Source organism: Bubalus bubalis, chromosome 22, assembly GCF_019923935.1.
Source record: "Bubalus bubalis isolate 160015118507 breed Murrah chromosome 22, NDDB_SH_1, whole genome shotgun sequence".
NCBI lineage: Eukaryota > Metazoa > Chordata > Mammalia > Artiodactyla > Bovidae > Bubalus > Bubalus bubalis.
In genome coordinates, this window is record NC_059178.1 from 59,554,107 (window position 1) to 59,572,690 (window position 18,584).

General features: G+C 46.2%; 1 protein-coding gene across 8 annotated transcripts in view; it reads left to right on the forward strand.

Moving 5' to 3' along the window:
• ZNF236 (zinc finger protein 236) overlaps nt 1-18,584 on the forward strand; it is a 69,071-nt gene that overhangs the window by 12,065 nt on the left and 38,422 nt on the right. For all 8 annotated transcript variants that reach the window (XM_025273609.3, XM_044934749.2, XM_045164087.1 and 5 more), the window contains exons 4-11: nt 4,194-4,372; nt 5,054-5,178; nt 5,461-5,633; nt 7,756-7,899; nt 9,488-9,691; nt 10,642-10,870; nt 16,649-16,921; nt 17,591-17,794. In XM_025273609.3, coding sequence (XP_025129394.3) covers nt 4,194-4,372; nt 5,054-5,178; nt 5,461-5,633; nt 7,756-7,899; nt 9,488-9,691; nt 10,642-10,870; nt 16,649-16,921; nt 17,591-17,794 — 1,531 coding nt within the window. The remainder of the gene's footprint in view (nt 1-4,193; nt 4,373-5,053; nt 5,179-5,460; nt 5,634-7,755; nt 7,900-9,487; nt 9,692-10,641; nt 10,871-16,648; nt 16,922-17,590; nt 17,795-18,584) is intronic.

Below are 18,584 nucleotides of genomic sequence, written 5' to 3' on the forward strand. Positions count from 1 at the left end.
GGCCCTTGAAGCAGCGCGGGTCTGAACTGTGCAGGTCCACGTGCGCCTGGGCTTTTCAGTAAACACGTCCGACAGGACTGGGTGGTTCCGAGACCGAGGGCGGGGAACCGTGGACGTGGAGGGCCTGCTGTAAAGTTATGCTCGGATTTTCACCTGTGGGGTCGATGCCCTAGACTTCCATGCTTTTCAAGGCTCAGTTGTGTGTTTCTGGCTTTTTGAGGGGTGTGCATATACTTCCATGATGGTTTGTTTAGGAACAGTGTTTTTAGTGCACTTATATCCTATTATGTCATCTGCTCTGCCCCTTTCACATCTGTGAATGCATCTTTCCCTCGCTCGCTTCATGATTCATGAGTGTTTCCCCCACATTGCTATTCTAAATTGCTTTATTAAAGTCTTTAGCATCTGGATAGAGTGTCATGATATTTCTACCATTTCCTTTATTTTTAACATTTAAGTTGTTTATCCTTTTTCAGAACTATAAATAATGCAAATAATGTGTGTATCTTTAATTGTTTCATTAAGATAGATTCATGCAATTGGATTTACTGAATTAACAAGGCTTTTTCAGGCTCTTTGTAGAATGCCACCTTGTATTCTAGAAAGCGTGTGCCCTTCTGCACCTTCTGCAGACTGTAGGCCCGCCTGTCTCACTCAGCTGTAGCACTGTCCAGAAATGGCCAATGTGTTCCTTTCAAAAGGCAGAAAGTGTTTAATATGGTATTTTAAAATACCTGGGAGTCAGTTCAAATAGTAAGACTCAGACAGTAGAGAAAAGGGTAGAGAGTTAAGTCCCCTTCAGCCCCTGACCTCAGTTCTCCCAGGAGCAGCTTGTCTGGGGGCGGTCAGTGCACGCACAGACCTCTGTGCCCCACGAACGCAACCGAGTGCTGGCGTTCTGTGCTGTCCTCTTCAGGCGACTGAGTCTCGGGTGCTGCTTCGACCCCTGCGGTGCTATGTGGCATCCGCTGTCCTGGCCCATGGGGTCACCCTCGGGCTGGGCGTGGGTGGTGTGGCCTCGCGTTGCTCTGTGAGGGGCTGGGGGGCTGCGGGCGCGGGAAGCCTGCCCTCGAGACCCGGAGCTGAGCTGACTAGGGGCGCGAGCACAGACACATACGAGGATCGTGTGCATGGAATCCTGGGATCACTGCTGCGAACTGGTGTGTATGTGCTGGGTGGGAGGGGAGTGTGGGCTGTGCCCACAGCACCCGTCAGCTGGGTGGCCGTGGGCATCGACGTTCAGATGGGACCCGTGTGTGATGGAAGTGGGGAGTCGGGTGTTGGCGGAGGGCTGTAGTGCTGTGATGTGCTCGAGGCTGGTCAGCCGTGCGGGAAGCCTGGCCGCGGGGGCCCTGTGAGGTGGGCCTCCCCTCCCCCGGTTCTATGTGCATCCGCACAGGGCGCCTGCTCGCCCTGCCGTGAGCCCAGGGAACCATGCCGGGGGATGCCTGCTGCCGGGGTCAGGAGGGGTCTGTGGGGCGGCTGGGGTGTCTGCTGAGCACTGAGCAGCACCTTGAGGCAGATTCCTGTGGGCAGGGCAGAGGGCTCCTGAGAGCCTGGGAGGAGCGAGGGTAGCGCTGGGCGCCGGTGCCTTGGGGCGCGAGAGAAGGGCCAGGGTGGCCCCTGGGAGGGGGCAGAAAGGGCACGTGTTATAGACGAGGAGCCTGAAGGTGGTTGCTGTTTATTGTGTCTACTCTGACTTTAAAAATTTCATCTTCAGCCAGATAGGGGCTGATAAGAACACCACAGCACCCTGACAGTCTGCTGGCCACTCGGCGGTCACTGACATCACCCAGGACTGCCTGCCTCTGCAGGAGGCACGAACAGGAGCTCTGACCACAGGAAATGCAGTGCAGTGGACAGGCTGCCTGCTGCCCTCCAGGCCTCACACTCCCACTGGGACAAGCCCAGGACCCAGGCTGCTCTGACCCAGGCTGCTCAGACCCAGAGGGATGGGAGGCCTATCCAGGCCCCTTGGGGTTGGGTGTGACGTGGCGGCAGCTACAGAACCTCCGTCCATAGCCCATGTCAGTTGTGGTTCAGTATGTACTCAGGCCTGCTTTCACCACGTGAATTAATTGTACACAAGCCAGGGTTTACTCAGAAAGTTCGGAAAAGTTTCAGAGGAATATCCATGTAGATAACTCCTGAAATGTACTCACCTGCTCATTTGGTTTAAAAAAAAAAGTACATTAAAAAAGAGGGTTGATCTGAGCCAGAGCAAATAAAGAACAGGGCTGGGAATGGGGGATAAAAAGTCATGGTTTGCATCGTGACTTAGTCGTCTGTGCAGGGCAGATGTTTTGCCTGCAGATTCAGGGTACACGTGGCCCCACCGCTGCATTCGAGGTGGGCAAAACAAGTTTTGTTGTTAGATGGTTTTTAAAAATTTTTGACAATTCACAAGAAAGAAATTTCTTTATTATCAGCAAGATACTAACAAAACAGCAGTTCGTTATTTCCTTACATCATTAAATATTCAGTTCAGTTCAGTTCAGTTGCTCAGTCATGTCCGACTCTTTGCGACCCCATGAATTGCAGCACGCCAGGCCCCCCGTCCATCACCAACTCCCGGAGTTCACTCAGACTCATGTCCATCGAGTCAGTGATGCCATCCAGCCATCTCATCCTCTGTCGTCCCCTTCTCCTCCTGCCCCCAATCCCTCCCAGCATCAGAGTCTTTTCCAATGAGTCAACTCTTCGCATGAGGTGGCCAAAGTACTGGAGTTTCAGCTTTAGCATCATTCCTTCCAAAGAAATCCCGGGGCTGAAGTCCTTCAGAATGGACTGGTTGGATCTCCTTGCAGTCCAAGGGACTCTCAAGAGTCCAACACCACAGTTCAAAAGGATCAATTCTTTGGCGCTCAGCTTTCTTCACAGTCCAACTCTCACATCCATACATGACCACAGGAAAAACCATAGCCTTGACTAGACGGACCTTTGTTGGCAAAGTAATGTCTCTGCATTTGAATATGCTGTCTAGGTTGGTCATAACTTTCCTATTAACACTAACTTAAAGTCATTTAAGTTGAAGTCATCGGATTGCTCCAAGTATCCCATTCAGCTTCATCCCTTCCGCAAAGGACGCGCTGAGTAGCGTCAGTGAACAGCCTCTTTCTGTGAGGTTTCTGTGCATTCACGAGGCCATCAGGTGCAGGAGAAAGTCTGGTGGGAAGAGAGAGCTTTGTATTCTGTTGTGTAGAAACAGCAGTTTATGCACACTGACAGGTTACATGCGTCTTTTCCACGTTTGGATCTATTAAATACATTGTTGTATTACGGAACGCCTCACTTTGTACCAAGTCAGCAGTGCGTTCCTGAGCACTCCCTGTGTCCGCTGTTCAGCGTCTCGCGTGCATCTCTGGGCTTCACTGTGACAGCCCCGTGAGGGCATGTGTTGCTGTCACCGCTGTTTCACACCCCTTGGGCGGTCAGCACACTCAGGTGCACATGGCTAGTGATTAGGAGCCTCAACATGAACCGAGGCCCAGCTTCGGAACACCTGGACCTGCGCTGTTCTGAGACACGAGTAATTTAAAATTTACCCTGGCTGTATTTTCAGAAGTCAAAACAAAACAATGAAATAAATTTTAATATATTTACGAAAATACATCCAAAGTATTGTAAGCCGCACATTAAAAGTTACTGTGCTGTTTCACACCTTACCTTCTTTTCAGTAAGCCTTTGAAATCCTTTGTGTATCTTATGCTAGCTCCACAGGTGCTCAGCTGGGCACGTCTACATGGAGTCCCTGACTGTTCTGTGATCAACCTTCTATATAAACCAGACGGAAAGAATGATAGGTGTTTCCACTTAAGAACTTACCAGCTGTCAGCTTGTTTTAAGGAAGTCTATTAAACTATCATCTTAATTTAAATTCTTTCCTGACGTTTTTGTGGTGTCCAAGTCCTGCTTCAGAGTTTTCACAGTGTAGGTGGACAAAGCGCCATTACCCAGCAGTCAGTTTGAAGCAGCTCACTTTGCTCAAAAGCTGTAGTGGTCTCTCATCCTTTCGCCTGTGTTTCTGTCAACAAAGAAGTGATTCCTCATATCCTCGTACTTGGACCCCGCGGTGTATCTTTTGAGAGGCGAGGCGGTGTTTGTTCGCCAGGAGGGCGCACTCCGTGTGTCAGCGGTTTAAGCGGCGAGGCTCCGGCGCGTCCGAGTGCTTACGGGTGGCTTCTCCCCCTTAGAACCTCATCTGCTCCGAGTGCGGGGATGAGTTCACTCTGCAGAGCCAGCTGGCCATCCACATGGAGGAGCACCGCCAGGAGCTGGCCGGAAGCCGCACTCACACCTGCAAGGCCTGCAGGAAGGAGTTCGAGACGTCCTCACAGCTCAAGGAGCACATGAAGACACACTACAAGATCAGGTGGGAAGCCTTTCCGGGCTAAAGAAAATTACACCTTGTATGAAAAATTGGCATACTGCTTTAGGAACAGGAGCAGGGCGACTTGGGAGTGTGGTGCTGGGATGGCTTTCATAACCTGTGGTCCATGTCGTGTCTGCAGTAGGACAGATAAGGTCAAAAATGAAACATCAGACTGAGGGTAGAAGTTTTTAGCTGTATTACAATGAGAACAGCTGTAGAACGAGGTATCAGCAGTACACTTTTAATGGGCAGGTAAGGAGGTGTGTAGAGTGGACTCACAGGGCCAGGTTAGCTCCCTTTTTAGTGAGTTGGTTATTTGTACTACCTGGAGCTTGCGTGTGTCCAACGCGTGCTTCGTGCGTCTGCAAGCAGATAAGTAAAACTTCCTTTAATCGTTAACAGACCGCCGCCCTTCAGGCCAGGATACTGCCGTGGTCTCCGTTTTGCAGATTAGAAAGCCTAGGCTGGAGGTTTCTGCCCAGCCTTCAGAATGCGGCAAGGCTGCTTATGGGGATGGAGCAGGGAGAGCCAGGGCGCGGGGCGGCGGCTGCGGGCCGGGGAGGCGGGAGCCTTCTGGCTACCCTGTCTGCGGTTGATCTCTCCTTAAAGCTTGCTCTGGTTCTGAAGCGGTGGGGTCACAGAGACCCCACTTACCGTTGTGCTTTCCCTCCGGGATCCCAGGGTGGCCGGCACCAGGTCGTACAACAGGAACATCGACAGGAGCAGCTTCACATACTCCTGCCCGCACTGCGGGAAGACGTTCCAGAAGCCGAGCCAGCTGACGCGGCACGTCCGGATACACACAGGTGTGAGGCGCGCTGGCTTCTAGAGGACCCCTGACGGGGCCTGGGGGCCAGACTGTGGCCTGGAGCCGGCCCGGCCTGGACTGGGGCCTCGGCTTTCCCCCGCTTCCTTTGCGATGTTGGGGAGGTGGTGGGAGTGTGGGTCTGCGGCCTCAGGGAGACGTTCCGCCTGGAGGGGGCAGGTGTGCGGTCTTGAGTTTGGGTAACTTAAGAAGTATTTCTCTTAACCCATCAGGTGCTCACACAGTGCGGAATCATATTGTGATCATCTTTCTCCCTCTCCAGGTGAAAGGCCATTTAAGTGTAGCGAATGTGGAAAAGCTTTTAACCAGAAGGGTGCGCTGCAGACTCACATGATCAAGCATACGGGTGAGAAGCCCCACGCCTGTGCCTTCTGTCCTGCCGCCTTCTCTCAGAAAGGGAACCTCCAGTCCCATGTGCAGAGGGTTCACTCCGAGGTGAGCGTGCCCCCGGGGTGTAGGCATGTGGCGGGCGGGCTGGGGTGGAGCGGGGAGGTCCTCACAGGAGTGCAGACGTCACAGGCTGCACAGGTGCCCCCAGAGTGAAGAGTGAGCCCGAGGAACTCTACTTGTTAAATGTAGATAAAGGGTTTGTGCGGAGCAAACCCTGTTTAAAAAAGTACGTGCGTGCTGGCTCAGTCATGTCTGACTCTTTGCAACCCCATGGACTGTGGCCCGCCAGGCTCCTCACATGGGATTCTCCAGACCAGAGTACTGGAGTGGGTTGCCATGCCCTCCTCCAGAGGATCTTCCCTATCCAAGGATTGAACCCACTTCTCCTGCATTGCAGGTGGATTCTTTACCACTGAGCCACCTAAGAAGCTCCCCAAAGTACATATATATGTATATATATACATAAGTACATACATACACATGAATATATATATATATAAAAAAACGTGAACCTTTTTGGCTTATATGGAAATATACTGTTTTTTGTCGTTTTACAGACAGTATTATAGCTTTGATGAATAAACGTTTGAAAATAATCCTAATACCATTGTTAGTTACGGTCTATCAATCTGAACGTGAACGTTATGTCATGCCTTTAGTGAACCCGAAACACGGATGCTTCCAAGTGTGAGGAACTGAAAGACGCGGTGAACTTGAGGAAGTGTTTTTCTGTGCTGGTGCAGCTGACCTTGTGTACAGCCCCACTCACGTTTTCTGTCAGCATTTTTAGTCCTGCCCAGTGTATTTCCCTCCATACTGCACATTAACTGATCATTTCAGCCAAACTGATGTTCCTCAGTTGTCTCCAGATAATACTGATTTGTCAGCCTCTGGAAGTAGCTCTCTTCATCCAGTTCATCTTTGCTCTTATTAACTGTCGTGATTTGGTGTCTTATTTAGTCTAGTTGGAGATAATGAAGATGTATTTAAGCAACACAAACACTCTTATCATGGATCATTTATTTTATGTAATTACTTTGGAGGATGAAAAATATCACAGTCCTAAAAGCAAGTGTATATCTTTTAATTTTTCCCTTGGTAAATCCTTAGGTAACAGTAAATCCTTAGGTAACAGTAAAATGAAGAAAAGCTCACATAGTTCTGATAGTTTACAAGCAGACTGAGAACTCAGATGCAATGAAGCTACTTTTAAAGACTGTTTACTGTCGAAGGCCCAGGCCCTGGGAAGAGTATACGCAGACTCGCGAGGGTGCCTTTTGGCCTGCGTTAGTGCCTTCTGGAGCTGCCTCCGTGTGAAGGGGATTGCCGAGGATTAACTGTGTGTCTGCACACACAGCACCAGGAAGAGGAGGCTGAGAACCGCCTGGCTTAGGAGAGCCTTGCGGGAATGCCAGGGTCACCTGCCCCCGGCCGGAGACCCCTGGGGCCTGTAGTGGGACCGACTCTGGTGTTCTGGGAACAACCCCTAAAGATTGCTTGGAGTGCTGTCTAATCCTGTGGAGAGGCTAAAGCCGTGGGCTTGCTCTTCTCGAGGTGCCGGGAAGATGGAGTCTCCCCCTAGCTCAGAGCCGGCCGGCACAGCTGGCAGGACCAGCGCTGGCCCTGAGGGCGGGGCGAGGACTGCTGGGTGCTGCCTCCGTGCAGGCGGCCCTGCTCCCTCGCTGCTCTGTGCTCCACTTTCTGCTCTGCCAGAGGCTTAGAACGTGGCCACTGACATGACGCGACTATTGGAACTGGTGGCCGCCCTCCTGACTCGTGTGTTTAAGACTCCGAATAAAACTCTTAACTGTCTGGCCTTGGTTGTTGAACACTTAAACCATTTTATTGAACGCTTAGCCATTTAAGAAATCGAGAACAGGTCAGACTTTTTTTTTTTTAACTAGAGCACAGTAACTGAAAACTGTGGGTTTTCACTCCCGCGCCAGTTCTGATTTATAGAAAAGACTGAAATTTGAATTAATCTCAGACTGAAAATATTGGTTACAGAGTCAGGTCATTGATTCTAGACCTCTCTAACTTAAAAGGTATAATAAAGGGTTACATTATTTCTGTCATTTTAATTGAATGGTTATAATTTGCCATCATTTAAATAGTTTAATCTAACAATTAATTGTAAAACATTGTTTTTTCTTTTTTGTTCTTTAAGGTCAAGAATGGCCCTACCTATAATTGTACAGAATGTAGTTGTGTATTTAAAAGTTTAGGTAGCTTGAACACTCACATCAGCAAGATGCATATGGGTGGACCACAGAATTCAGCAGGCGCTACAGAGACTGCTCACGTCTTAACGGTAAGCTTGGCCAGCTGGTTGACAGAAGGTATTCTGTTACCAAAATCTGTCATCTGAAGTATGACCTTTTTTTAAAATGGAATGGAATCGTCAGTAGTACCATAAAGGTGCTATGAAAGTTTCCTCTATGGAAGTATGGGTCCTACTTTTATTTGTTTGCCTAATTAATGAAAGAAAATCAAATTTTTGGAAACTTTAAAATAATTTTACGTGATTCTGATTTATGGGGTGTCATCTGAACCAGTTAGAAATAAGGCCAAACGTCATCATTGTTATGAAGTTGTAATTCCTACAGTCCGTGTTAACTGATGATGATTATTGAATATTCTTTATGCTTGTGTTATCATTGAAGAATCACCTTTCTTTTTAAGGTGATATTTCCCCGAGTCTGATGTGATGGTGATTCTTTTTCCTGAAACCTTGCACCTTTGGGAAACTAAGTTGTATTTTCCAGTATGCGCAGTAAGGGTTGTGACTCAGAGCATGCCCACTTGACTCCTTCCTGTAGACTGGTAGCTCAGCCTCCGTCTGCGGCTTCTCCTGCCGTCTCAGCTGAGCTGCCTGGCGGCATCTAAGTGTCGAGCGTGGTGCCCTGACCACAGCAGACAAGTCTCGCGAGTGCAGAGGTCCTCGTGAGTGTAGCCAGCCAGTAGCTGGTGTCAAGTCAGCAGCTGCCTCTTACCACGGAGAGGACAGGCCCAGTTTGTATTTTGTCCCCAAGCATGGGGCTCACGTTTAGTGTTGGCTTTTTCCTTTCTCACAATATTTGTGGCTTGGGATGAGTCCTCAGCTACTCTTGATCGGGAGAGTGTTGTAAAGATGTTCTAAAACTGGAGAGTAATCAGTCTTGTAATTAGGTCTTAAATTTTATTTTAGACTGAGTAGTTTTAAATAAAATTTTCAATATATAAATCAAGCAAATGTTAAGAGTTTTTTTTCTTTTTCCTTTGGCAGTATGCAAATCAAGCGTGTAGGTGGAGTGAATTACCTAGAATGATAATCCAAGTCATTTAAAAAATCTACATTCTCCATAAAACACTGAGAGTGTCGTGCAGGGGTTTGTCCTGATATCCGCCATGACGGGGTCTTGCGGGTTCTCTGACCCCACTGTCTTACGTGTGTGTTTTTCAGATTTCCGGGTTTCTGAGGAATCAGATCAGCTCTCCCCTTACATACTCTTGGCTGTGGCTTTACAGAGCTATTCTTCTTCCAATGCCCCTATTTTTCAGGAATCAAAAAAAATTTTAGATCACAGTGATTTCTTTCTTATTTCGTCTATTTGGTAACTTTTTTACTCCTTCGTTTTAGTGACCAACGGGGATGAGGTTTGTGTGCTTAATCCCTCATTTTGAAGTGATAATCTCTACTACCATGTAAAAGACTTTAAAAGAGTTACAGAAAAATTCATTGAATACATTTTTTTAAGAGCCAGTTTTGGTCTAACTTAAAAAGTCAGTGAGGCATATTTGCGATATTGTTAGATTTTCATGCTCAGAACAAAGATAATGCTGGTTTCTTTTTTTAAAAAAATTGCTGTACGAATTAGCATACTTGTTTACCATTTTTAATGCACGTCGGTGTGTTTCAGGCCACGTTGTTTCAGACTTTACCTCTCCAGCAGACGGACACCCAGGTCCCGTCGGCTCCCGGTCAGCAGAGCTCGCAGGTGGTGACCGACGTCATCCAGCAGTTGCTGGAGCTGTCAGAGCCGGGGCCGGTGGAGGCCAGCCAGCCGCCCCAGGCTGCCCAGCAGCTGAGCATCACCGTGGGCATCAACCAGGACATCCTGCAGGTGAGCCGCGCTGCCCCCACTGTCGTGTCCGTCAGGGCCGGGGTCACCGCTGGGAAGTCAGTATTCAGGGCTTGTCGGAGTAAAGGCATCTTCACGAAACATGTGTCCTAACTGAAACGATTATATTGAAACAAAGCATGCTTATTTGATTACTTATGGACAGTGCAGATTTTGAAATGATTTATTAATCTAGAAACAAAAAGTTTTAAAAACCTAACTTTTTTCTCTGTAAGTGAGTTTTCTGGAAAAGAACAGGGTTTTCAGGGCTTTCTTATATCTGTCCCTGGTGACGGAGAGTGAGGACTATTTGATTCTTGCCTGAGCTCCTTGGAGACAGCACTGCGTGCCCTGACCGTGTGTGAGCATCTCTGCTCTCACGGGGCTGGCGAAGGGGGGTGCACAGATGCCTGTCTCATTCTCCTCCCCCAGGCCCACTCCATGGCCGCGGCCTTTACCCTCGCTCCCCTCCCTGTGTTTACTTGCTAATGGTAAATGCTGACCTCTGTGCTCCACCTTCGTGGTGACAAGTTGGCTGGGGAGTGAAGAGTCAGGCTGTCAGGACCCTGTGACAGCTGGTGTCCTGAGGGTGAAGCCCCTCTCATCTCTAACCATGATTCCCCAATGTGCTATAGACAACCAGGGTTGTCTGATACAACAGTTCTACCAGGCCGTGTAATTAATTTTAATTCCCTTTAATTTTGAAACGCAAATGCTTGCCATGCCAGATTTTGGGTAGAGCTGAGATGTCAGATTTCCAAAGGGACATTTCCACCTCCAGAGATGGACGTTTCGCTTATGTTAATAGAGGACTGCTTGGCGATGGAGGCTTTCCTCCTGGTGGGGTCGAGTCAGAATTCTGCAGGTCAGGCTTGCTAGTGTCTTTGTGATTGACTTTGGTGGGCAGGTGCGGGCGTCACCCCTCCTAACCTCCTAGTTCTGTTCTGTCTCAGCAAGCCTTAGAAAACAGTGGGCTGTCTTCAATTCCAGTTGCAGCGCATCCGAGCGACCCCAGCCACACCAAGGCCGCAGCAGCTCAGGGCCAGACCCCAGACGCTACGAGCGTTTCAAGTGAGCCAGCTGACCCTACAGACACAGAGCAAGAGAAAGAGCAGGAAAGCCCAGAGAAGCTGGATAAAAAGGAGAAAAAGATTATAAAGAAGAAATCACCGTTTCTACCAGGTAGTTTTAGCACGTGTTAAGGTTCCGACATTTGGGTGGTCAGTTGCTATTTGAGTCGTGCCCTCCTTTTTCCTTCTGAAGGGGATGTGTTGTTGAAGGCTCCGATCGTCTCTACCCAGTAGTGTTTGTTTGTGGTGAGCCTTGTTGAACTTGCCCCTTTGCCACGGGCGGCTGATGTCCTGTGATTGAGCCCTCCTTCCTGCCAGCCCTTCCCACCAGTCTCTGCTCCATTGTCCCCCAGAGCCCCCACCTGCTGCTCCTGAAGCCCCCCTGCCCCACCCTCGGCCCTTTCCCAGCGGCGCTGTCTGCTCCCCGGCTCCCAGACTTTGGAAGCCCGCCCCACCTGCATCTCTGCCTCCCCTCTGGGCGTCTGGACGCAAGCGCATGCCGTGGTGAAGCTGGGTTCCTGCTGTCCCCTCAGCTTCCTCGCATCTGCTGAGCGGTGTGCGTTCCCATAGACGGGGCTGCGTCATGCATGTCTCCTTCCTCGCCCTCCTCTCTCATTCTCTGGGGGACTCGGGCAGTTGTTGGAGGCCAGCTCATGTCACCGCCTCATAGGAGCAGGGGGTCTTCCTCCCTCAGTCCCGAAGATAAGCAGGACCCCTGGTCCCCTGGGTCACTCGTGTGCAGCTGGAATGCATTCTGTGCGTTTCTGCAATCCCTCGGGGCTCGGTTTGGCTCACCATGCAGGAGTAGGCCTTATTGTGTTTCTCATGGATAGGGTAGATCCCTGCCTTTTGGGAGAAGTGTTGCTGTAAAAATGTTTGCTTAATGCATTAACTGTTCTTGGGAGGCGTGGACTAACCCTGTCATCTGTGTTAACACTTCTTTCTGAGAACGCATTTTCTCATTGCCAACGTGTGGTTGTGAAATCTTTGATTCTCAGCCCACAAAACATCTTGGCCCTCCTCTCATTCTTCTCCCTCTTCTTTTGATCTGACCCTTCCTCCCCAAGTGAAAACCAGGATGATGGAACCCAAGCAGTTTATTTTCTGGGTTTTCCTGGAATCTGGAGAGGCAAGAAGGAAATAAGGGCCATTTCCACACATTTTTGTCAGCTGTGTGGTGGCCTTGGAGGTCCAACGTTAGCCGTGCGTTGTTGAACATCTCCTTCTCGTACACCTGATAAACTGATGAAAACCCACAGTCCCTGTGAAACGTTCATACCAGTTACAGCATTTGCCGTGCTGAACATATGGAGGTGCTCGGACGTGGCTGAGGGCAGGCCAGACTGGCCTCGGGAAGGTGCTGAAGGGGAAACTTCATCCCGGGTTGTCCTCCGTCTTTAGGGTTAGAAACGGCTTTCTCTTCTGCACTGAGCATCAGATGGAGATTTCAAAATGGAACTGCAGTTAACCCTATTATACATTATTTTAACACAGGGTGTTGTACTTACAGAGTTTATAAAGATACGGAGATTCCAGAATGGAACTGCAGTTAACCATATTGTACATTATTTTCATATGCGGTGTTGTACTTACAGAGTCTATAAAGATTATGCAAATTTTAATTTTTGAAATACTTGAATAAATTATATATTTAAAGTACTGAGCAAATTTATGTAGTTCTAGTAAACTTTAGATTAAACATGATCCTTAGTATAGGTTGGAGCAAGCTTTTTTTGTTTTAATCATCTCTGATGTGTGATGAGAATATTACTGGGGGCATGTTTCTATATAAAGACACTCCTTAAAAAGAGTTCTTCCTTTTATAGGAACCAGTATACTTTTAATGTAATGATCATTTCCGAAAACAAAAACACTTCTTCAGGGGTAGTTGATACCATCTGGTGTACCCTAAGAAAACCCTGAGCTAACTATTCTTGTCTCATAAGTCATAACATTTTCTTAACAGCTGATAATTAACCTTAATTACATTTCCAAGTTGAACATATACAGGCATCTAAAGCCATCACTCAGTTTGCAAGAATGAATATTTTTAGTAGAATTTGCTTTGTTGTTTAAGAAGTATTTTATGTATGAGTTAAATATTTAACAAATACTTTTATATTTATCATAAAACTTGTGACATGTAAATCATTGCTTCTTGTTGTTCAGCCACTAAGTTGTGTCCGACTCTTTGCGACCCCATGGCCTGCAGCCCGCCAGGCTTGCTTGTCCTTCACCATCTCCCACAGTTCACTCAATTGCTCATGTCCATTGAGTCAGTGAGGCCATCCAACCATCTTCATTATGAAGTTTTAATAAAGTCAGTTAACTTTTCAATTTTCTCATTTGTAAAAGGGACAGTGATGGGATAAATAAAAGAGAATCGAGTAGTGCCTGACACATAGTAAGTGTGTAATAAATACACGTGTTTTTAAGTCTTTCTGAGAGTAGGTGGAACTGGTCGTCGCGCACAGCTCAGAAGGCACACTGGTGGGCGGTGGGCGCACCTTCTGCTCCTGCCGGGCCCCCGGCCGCTGCCTCACAAGGTCTTGTGTCTCCCAGCAAGCACAGGCATAGTTTTATGTATTCTGTGTTATTGTTTTTGGTGAGATGTGTGCCATGCTGCGTGTGTGGTTTTTACTCTTTTGCCACCTGGTATCTTATGTGCGAGATGCCTCAACAGTGTTCTCTGTAGCGTGTGTTCTTCTCTGATTTGCTTGGCTTTTGAGTTAAAAGGGAGAAGTATTTTTTGTTTTCATATAGCAGAAGGGAGAGATAGGTTTTATTTTTATATAGCCAAATTTGTCAGTGTTTTATGACCCTTGGACTTGTGTTAACACTTAGACTTCAACACTGACATTATGGAAAAAGTGCCTTTTACCTAACACTTTTACACTTTGATTTTCTTTTTTTTTACATTATAAAATGATCACCACCGTATGTCCATTTACCATCTGTATACTTCTGTATTTTAAACCAAATCTTTGACTCAGTTTTATTTTTTGTTGCCAATGGGCACCCAGTTACCCAAACACCATTTATTAAGTCGTGTCTTCCCTGCTGCCATGCAGTGCCCCACCATCATCATATATTACACTCTCAAACCTGTGTGGGTCTTTTCTGGACTTTATTCCAGTAATCTGTCTTTTTATTCATGTGTTGTAATACCAAATGGTTTTAGCTTTATTGTGTGTTTTATAACTAGGACACCTGGTCCTTTCTCACTTCACTTGTTTTAGTTTTTTTTTTTTTTTTTACTATTTTTCCATATTTATTTTTTCCTATGCACTTTAAAAACATCTACTAAACTTCCAAAACTAGTTCTGAAAAACTCCTATTGGTATTTGTATGTACTGTGCTAAGTCTTGTTAGTTGTGTCTGACTCTTTGAGACCCTATGGACCATAGCCCACCAGGCCCCTCTGTCCCTGGGATTCTCTAAGCAGGAACACTGGAGCGGGTCGCATGCCCTCCTCTGGGCGGTCTTCCCAACCCAGGGATGGAGCCCACTTCTCTTGCGTCTCCTCATCGGCAGGCAGGTTCTTTACCTCTAGCACCACCTGGGAAGCCCCAGTATTTGTATGTAAGTGACTTAATTAGAGAGAACTGATGCCTTTGTAACTTTTTGTCTTTATACCAAAGAATAGGGTTAGTATGGGATTATATGAAATCATGTATGTGAAACTTTTGAAAATTGTAAAGCACTATATAATTTAAAGAATCATTCAGTAAAAAAAAATTAAAAAAGAATAGGGGATGCATTTCCACTTACTTAGATCTTTTCTTTTCTTCCATATTTTAATAGTAGTTTAAAATTTTCTTCTGGATTTTGACTGTAGATAGGAAGGATGTTGATTTCCATAGATTAAAATGTGGGCCTTTTTCTGAGTTTTAGTTTTTTAAGTATATAGCCATATCATTTGTAAACAGTAATTTTACCTTTTCCTGTATACTCTGTGCTTTTGTATCTTACCTAGTTACATCGGCTAGCATCTGTCCAACATGAGAAATTAATGGCAGTGGGATAGTGAACTCTTTCCTGACCTTATTTAGTAGGGCTGCTTTTAGTATTTTCCTAGTAAGTCAAACATTTTATTGATACATTTTATTCACCTCCTCCTGTTTTAGGCAGTTTTTTAAAAACTTAAAACTAGATGTTGAGTTTTAGTAAATCCCTTTTCATCTTGAGGATGACTATATGTTTTTTTCTTTTAAAATTTATTGATGTGTTTGAAGAGAAAAGCTATTGCCCAACTCCAGGAAGGATTGCCATGTGGGAATGAAGAACTGGTTTTCCAGATCTTACATTTTGTCATAGGGTCAGAAATCTGGATTCAGTTTTCTCTTTCTAACACTGCCTGGGCCAAGGAAACACTTGCAGGGCGCATGTGGAGAGCATCAGGCTCCAGCTGCAGCTGCCAGTCTGTGTCTCTGTCCCACTTTATCCCCAGAAATAACTAGAAGCTGGTGACGGTTGTGAGTCACCTTACGTGATTAAAGACGTATTTTCATTTTTGCTTGAAAAAAAATCTGGTTGAGGGAGGTGATTTCCAGACTTTAGCTAACAGAGACTTCCTTTTTGTTTCTTGCTTTTCTGATTTGTCATGGTAGACATTTAGGTAATTATTGCACTTTTCTAAATTAGTTTTTGTCTATTAGTTTAAGCAGTCTTAAGTTTTAGACTTTCTCAATATGAGAAATATCACCATAAAATAAATATCTTTCTCTCATTAAAAAAAAACATTTCCCTTGTTTCCTGCTCTTCCCCCCCTCCCCCACCCCCATGGTTTGTGTATGTTGTTCTTTGTTCTTGTTTTCAGAAAAAATATTATTTTGGATTCTTTTACTTAACCTCCTTTCCTATGTTACTTATTCCTGCAAAGAGCATTATCTTCAGGAATATACATTTTCTCTCCTTGCAAATTCACTTGTGCATAAAGAAAATTCCTTGTATTTACTGATATCAAAGAGAAGGAAACAACTTTTTTTCTTCCCCTAATAAAATAATGTCTGTACAGACACAGTTCAATAAACAGTGAAAATTTTCTGATGAATTTCCTCAACATGGCCCAAACCTTTTTGATTTCAAGTGGATTCTTATCGTAGGCATCTGTTTAATTTCTGATGAATAAATCTAATTAAAATTTTAAAAGGTGATTCTGTCAAATTAGAAGTTTGCCAGTTTAGATATTATTTTACGTATTATATTTCCACAAATTCTACTTGTGATTTTTCTTCTGATGGAAATAGTTTTAAGCCTGGTTCAAGGTTGAATAAAAGTTTTTAGAGTTTTTTAATATTTGAAGAAATTTCTATATTTGTTCATGAATTATGAACTTATTTAAATATAGTATTTCTTTGTTTTAACTGTCTAGTTCCTTTCTATCGCATGAGAACTTATCATTTCCTAATCATTTTATTTGTATTTTTATTAGTATTTTTATTTTTTTTTTGTATTTTTTATTAGTGATAACAGATTGGCTCAGACAAGAGTTACTATAACTTCACTCCTTCTCTTCTTGTTCCTTGAGTTAATTTCGTAGCAGTTGGATGAGATCTGCTGTTCTTTGCATTTCCAGCAGATGAGTCTATACTGCTTATTCTTAATTTATACCCTCGCACCTGTCTTGTTAGAGTTCTTCTCTCTCAGCCAATGATTTGTGTCTTCCCTGAGGCTCTTAGGATTGTCTGCAGGATTCAGTCACAGTCGTCTTTCATTTCAGTTATTACGGAAGTTTCAGCTGTCCCCACAGTTGATGACACACGCCCTCTGCCGTGGCAGAAAGCACACAGCTGTGGCGTGCGGTCTGAGTGCCCCCGGCCCCTGCAGGGCGTCTGCGCCTGCCTCCGCTCGGTGCTGAGCCGGGCTGGGCCCATCTGCCGCCCCCCAGGGTCGATCCGCGAGGAGAATGGCGTGCGCTGGCACGTGTGCCCCTGCTGTGCCAAGGAGTTCCGCAAGCCCAGCGATCTGGTGCGCCACATCCGCATCCACACCCACGAGAAGCCCTTCAAGTGCCCCCAGTGCTTCCGGGCCTTCGCCGTGAAGAGCACGCTGACCGCCCACATCAAGACGCACACGGGCATCAAGGCCTTCAAGTGCCAGTACTGCATGAAGAGCTTCTCCACCTCGGGGAGCCTCAAGGTGCACATTCGCCTGCACACAGGTGCGCGGGGACGGTGGGGCACAGGGGACTTGTGCACGTGAGTGTCACGAGGCCGCGTGACCTTCTGTAGGCTGAACCGCATCCGCACGAGTGGGTCCTCGTGGAGCCCACGGCCCAAAGAGGGAGTACTTCACGCCCTCTTAGGAGTGAGGGCACCAGCATGGGGTGGTGAGGAGGGAGCTGCCGCGGGCAGCAGGTTCAGACACAGACCAGGAGCGCGATCCTCTAACACCAGAATTTACTGCTGGTTTACTCAGCGCTGGCCCGGCTGAGTGCTGTTGAGACCCAAGCATGTGGATGCTGGCCACAGGCCTGGGGCCATGCTGTTCCTCCAGTTACAGGTGGTGGACGGCGTGAGAGAAGCCCTTAACGCAGCCTAGTGTCTCAAGGGCACCTGGTTGCTGGAGCACCCACTTTACCATTTTAGGCTTTCTCCTGAAAATAGTAAATGCTCTTTTTTACATAAAATGCTCTTATTATGTGCCTTCACATCTATAAAGTGCACTGTATGCAGACAAGGGAAATAACTGATAATATCCATGAAATAATACATACATATAACATGAAACGACAGATTGAATATTCCAATCAATATTGCAATACTGGAATTTTATGCTGACCTTAACTGAAATGTATGTCTCTGGAATAATTCCATTGTCATTTGTTTAGGAGTCAGACCTTTTGCTTGTCCTCACTGTGACAAGAAGTTCCGAACCTCAGGCCACAGGAAGACTCATGTCGCCTCTCACTTTAAACACACGGAGTTGAGAAAGATGAGGCACCAGCGTAAACCTGCCAAGGTTCGCGTGGGCAAGGCGAATGTCCCAGTCCCGGACATTCCTTTGCAGGAACCGATTCTCATAACAGACGTAGGTAAGAGTCCCCTCCTTGGGTACCTTGCAAGGTGGGGGAGTGTTGTGGTCTGCACAGTTAGATAGCTGTACGCGTGGAGCAGGGGGAGTTATTCTAAAGTGTTTTGCTCTGTGGGCCAGTATGTCCCACAGAGAAATTAAAATCCTAGTTCTGTCTGTCCCTTAATCTGCTGCTCAGATTATGTTCCTGGCGAGAAGAAGTGGTGTGTGAGTGAGGGTGTTGGCATCCGAGTCCTCGCCGAGGAGACTGTTCCTCCGGGACCTATCTTGTGGGGCACCTGGAATGCTGTGTCGTCTGCATCCTAGATCATCCTCTGGGCGGCTCTCACCTTCTGATTAAAACAAAAGTCTGCCAGCTTTTAAATTCTTTTTAGGCTTGATGTTATAATGAAGGCAAATTATGATTTTGTTAACTAAAAAGAAAACACTGCTTGTGAGAATGTTTGGGAAAATGTAGGTCTTAGAGCAAAATTAAATTTATTAAATTCTGTGCAAGAATTTACGTTTTTATGCAGTTCCTGTATTTCATTGTCTTAGGCAAGATAATCTAGTCTGTGAACAAAATTAGTATCAAACAAAATATGATTTGGTATAAATAAAGCTTAAAGGATATAAAGAGAGATATTGTGGATTAATGTCAGTGGTAGTCCACTGATAAGATGATCAACAGTCATGAGCTTTTATGTATTTAGGTGCATAGCATCAAAATATATAAACCAAAAACAGAAGAAAGGAGAAATATTCAAATTCTACACCATAGTGAGAGGTCGTCAATTAGATCAATTTAGACA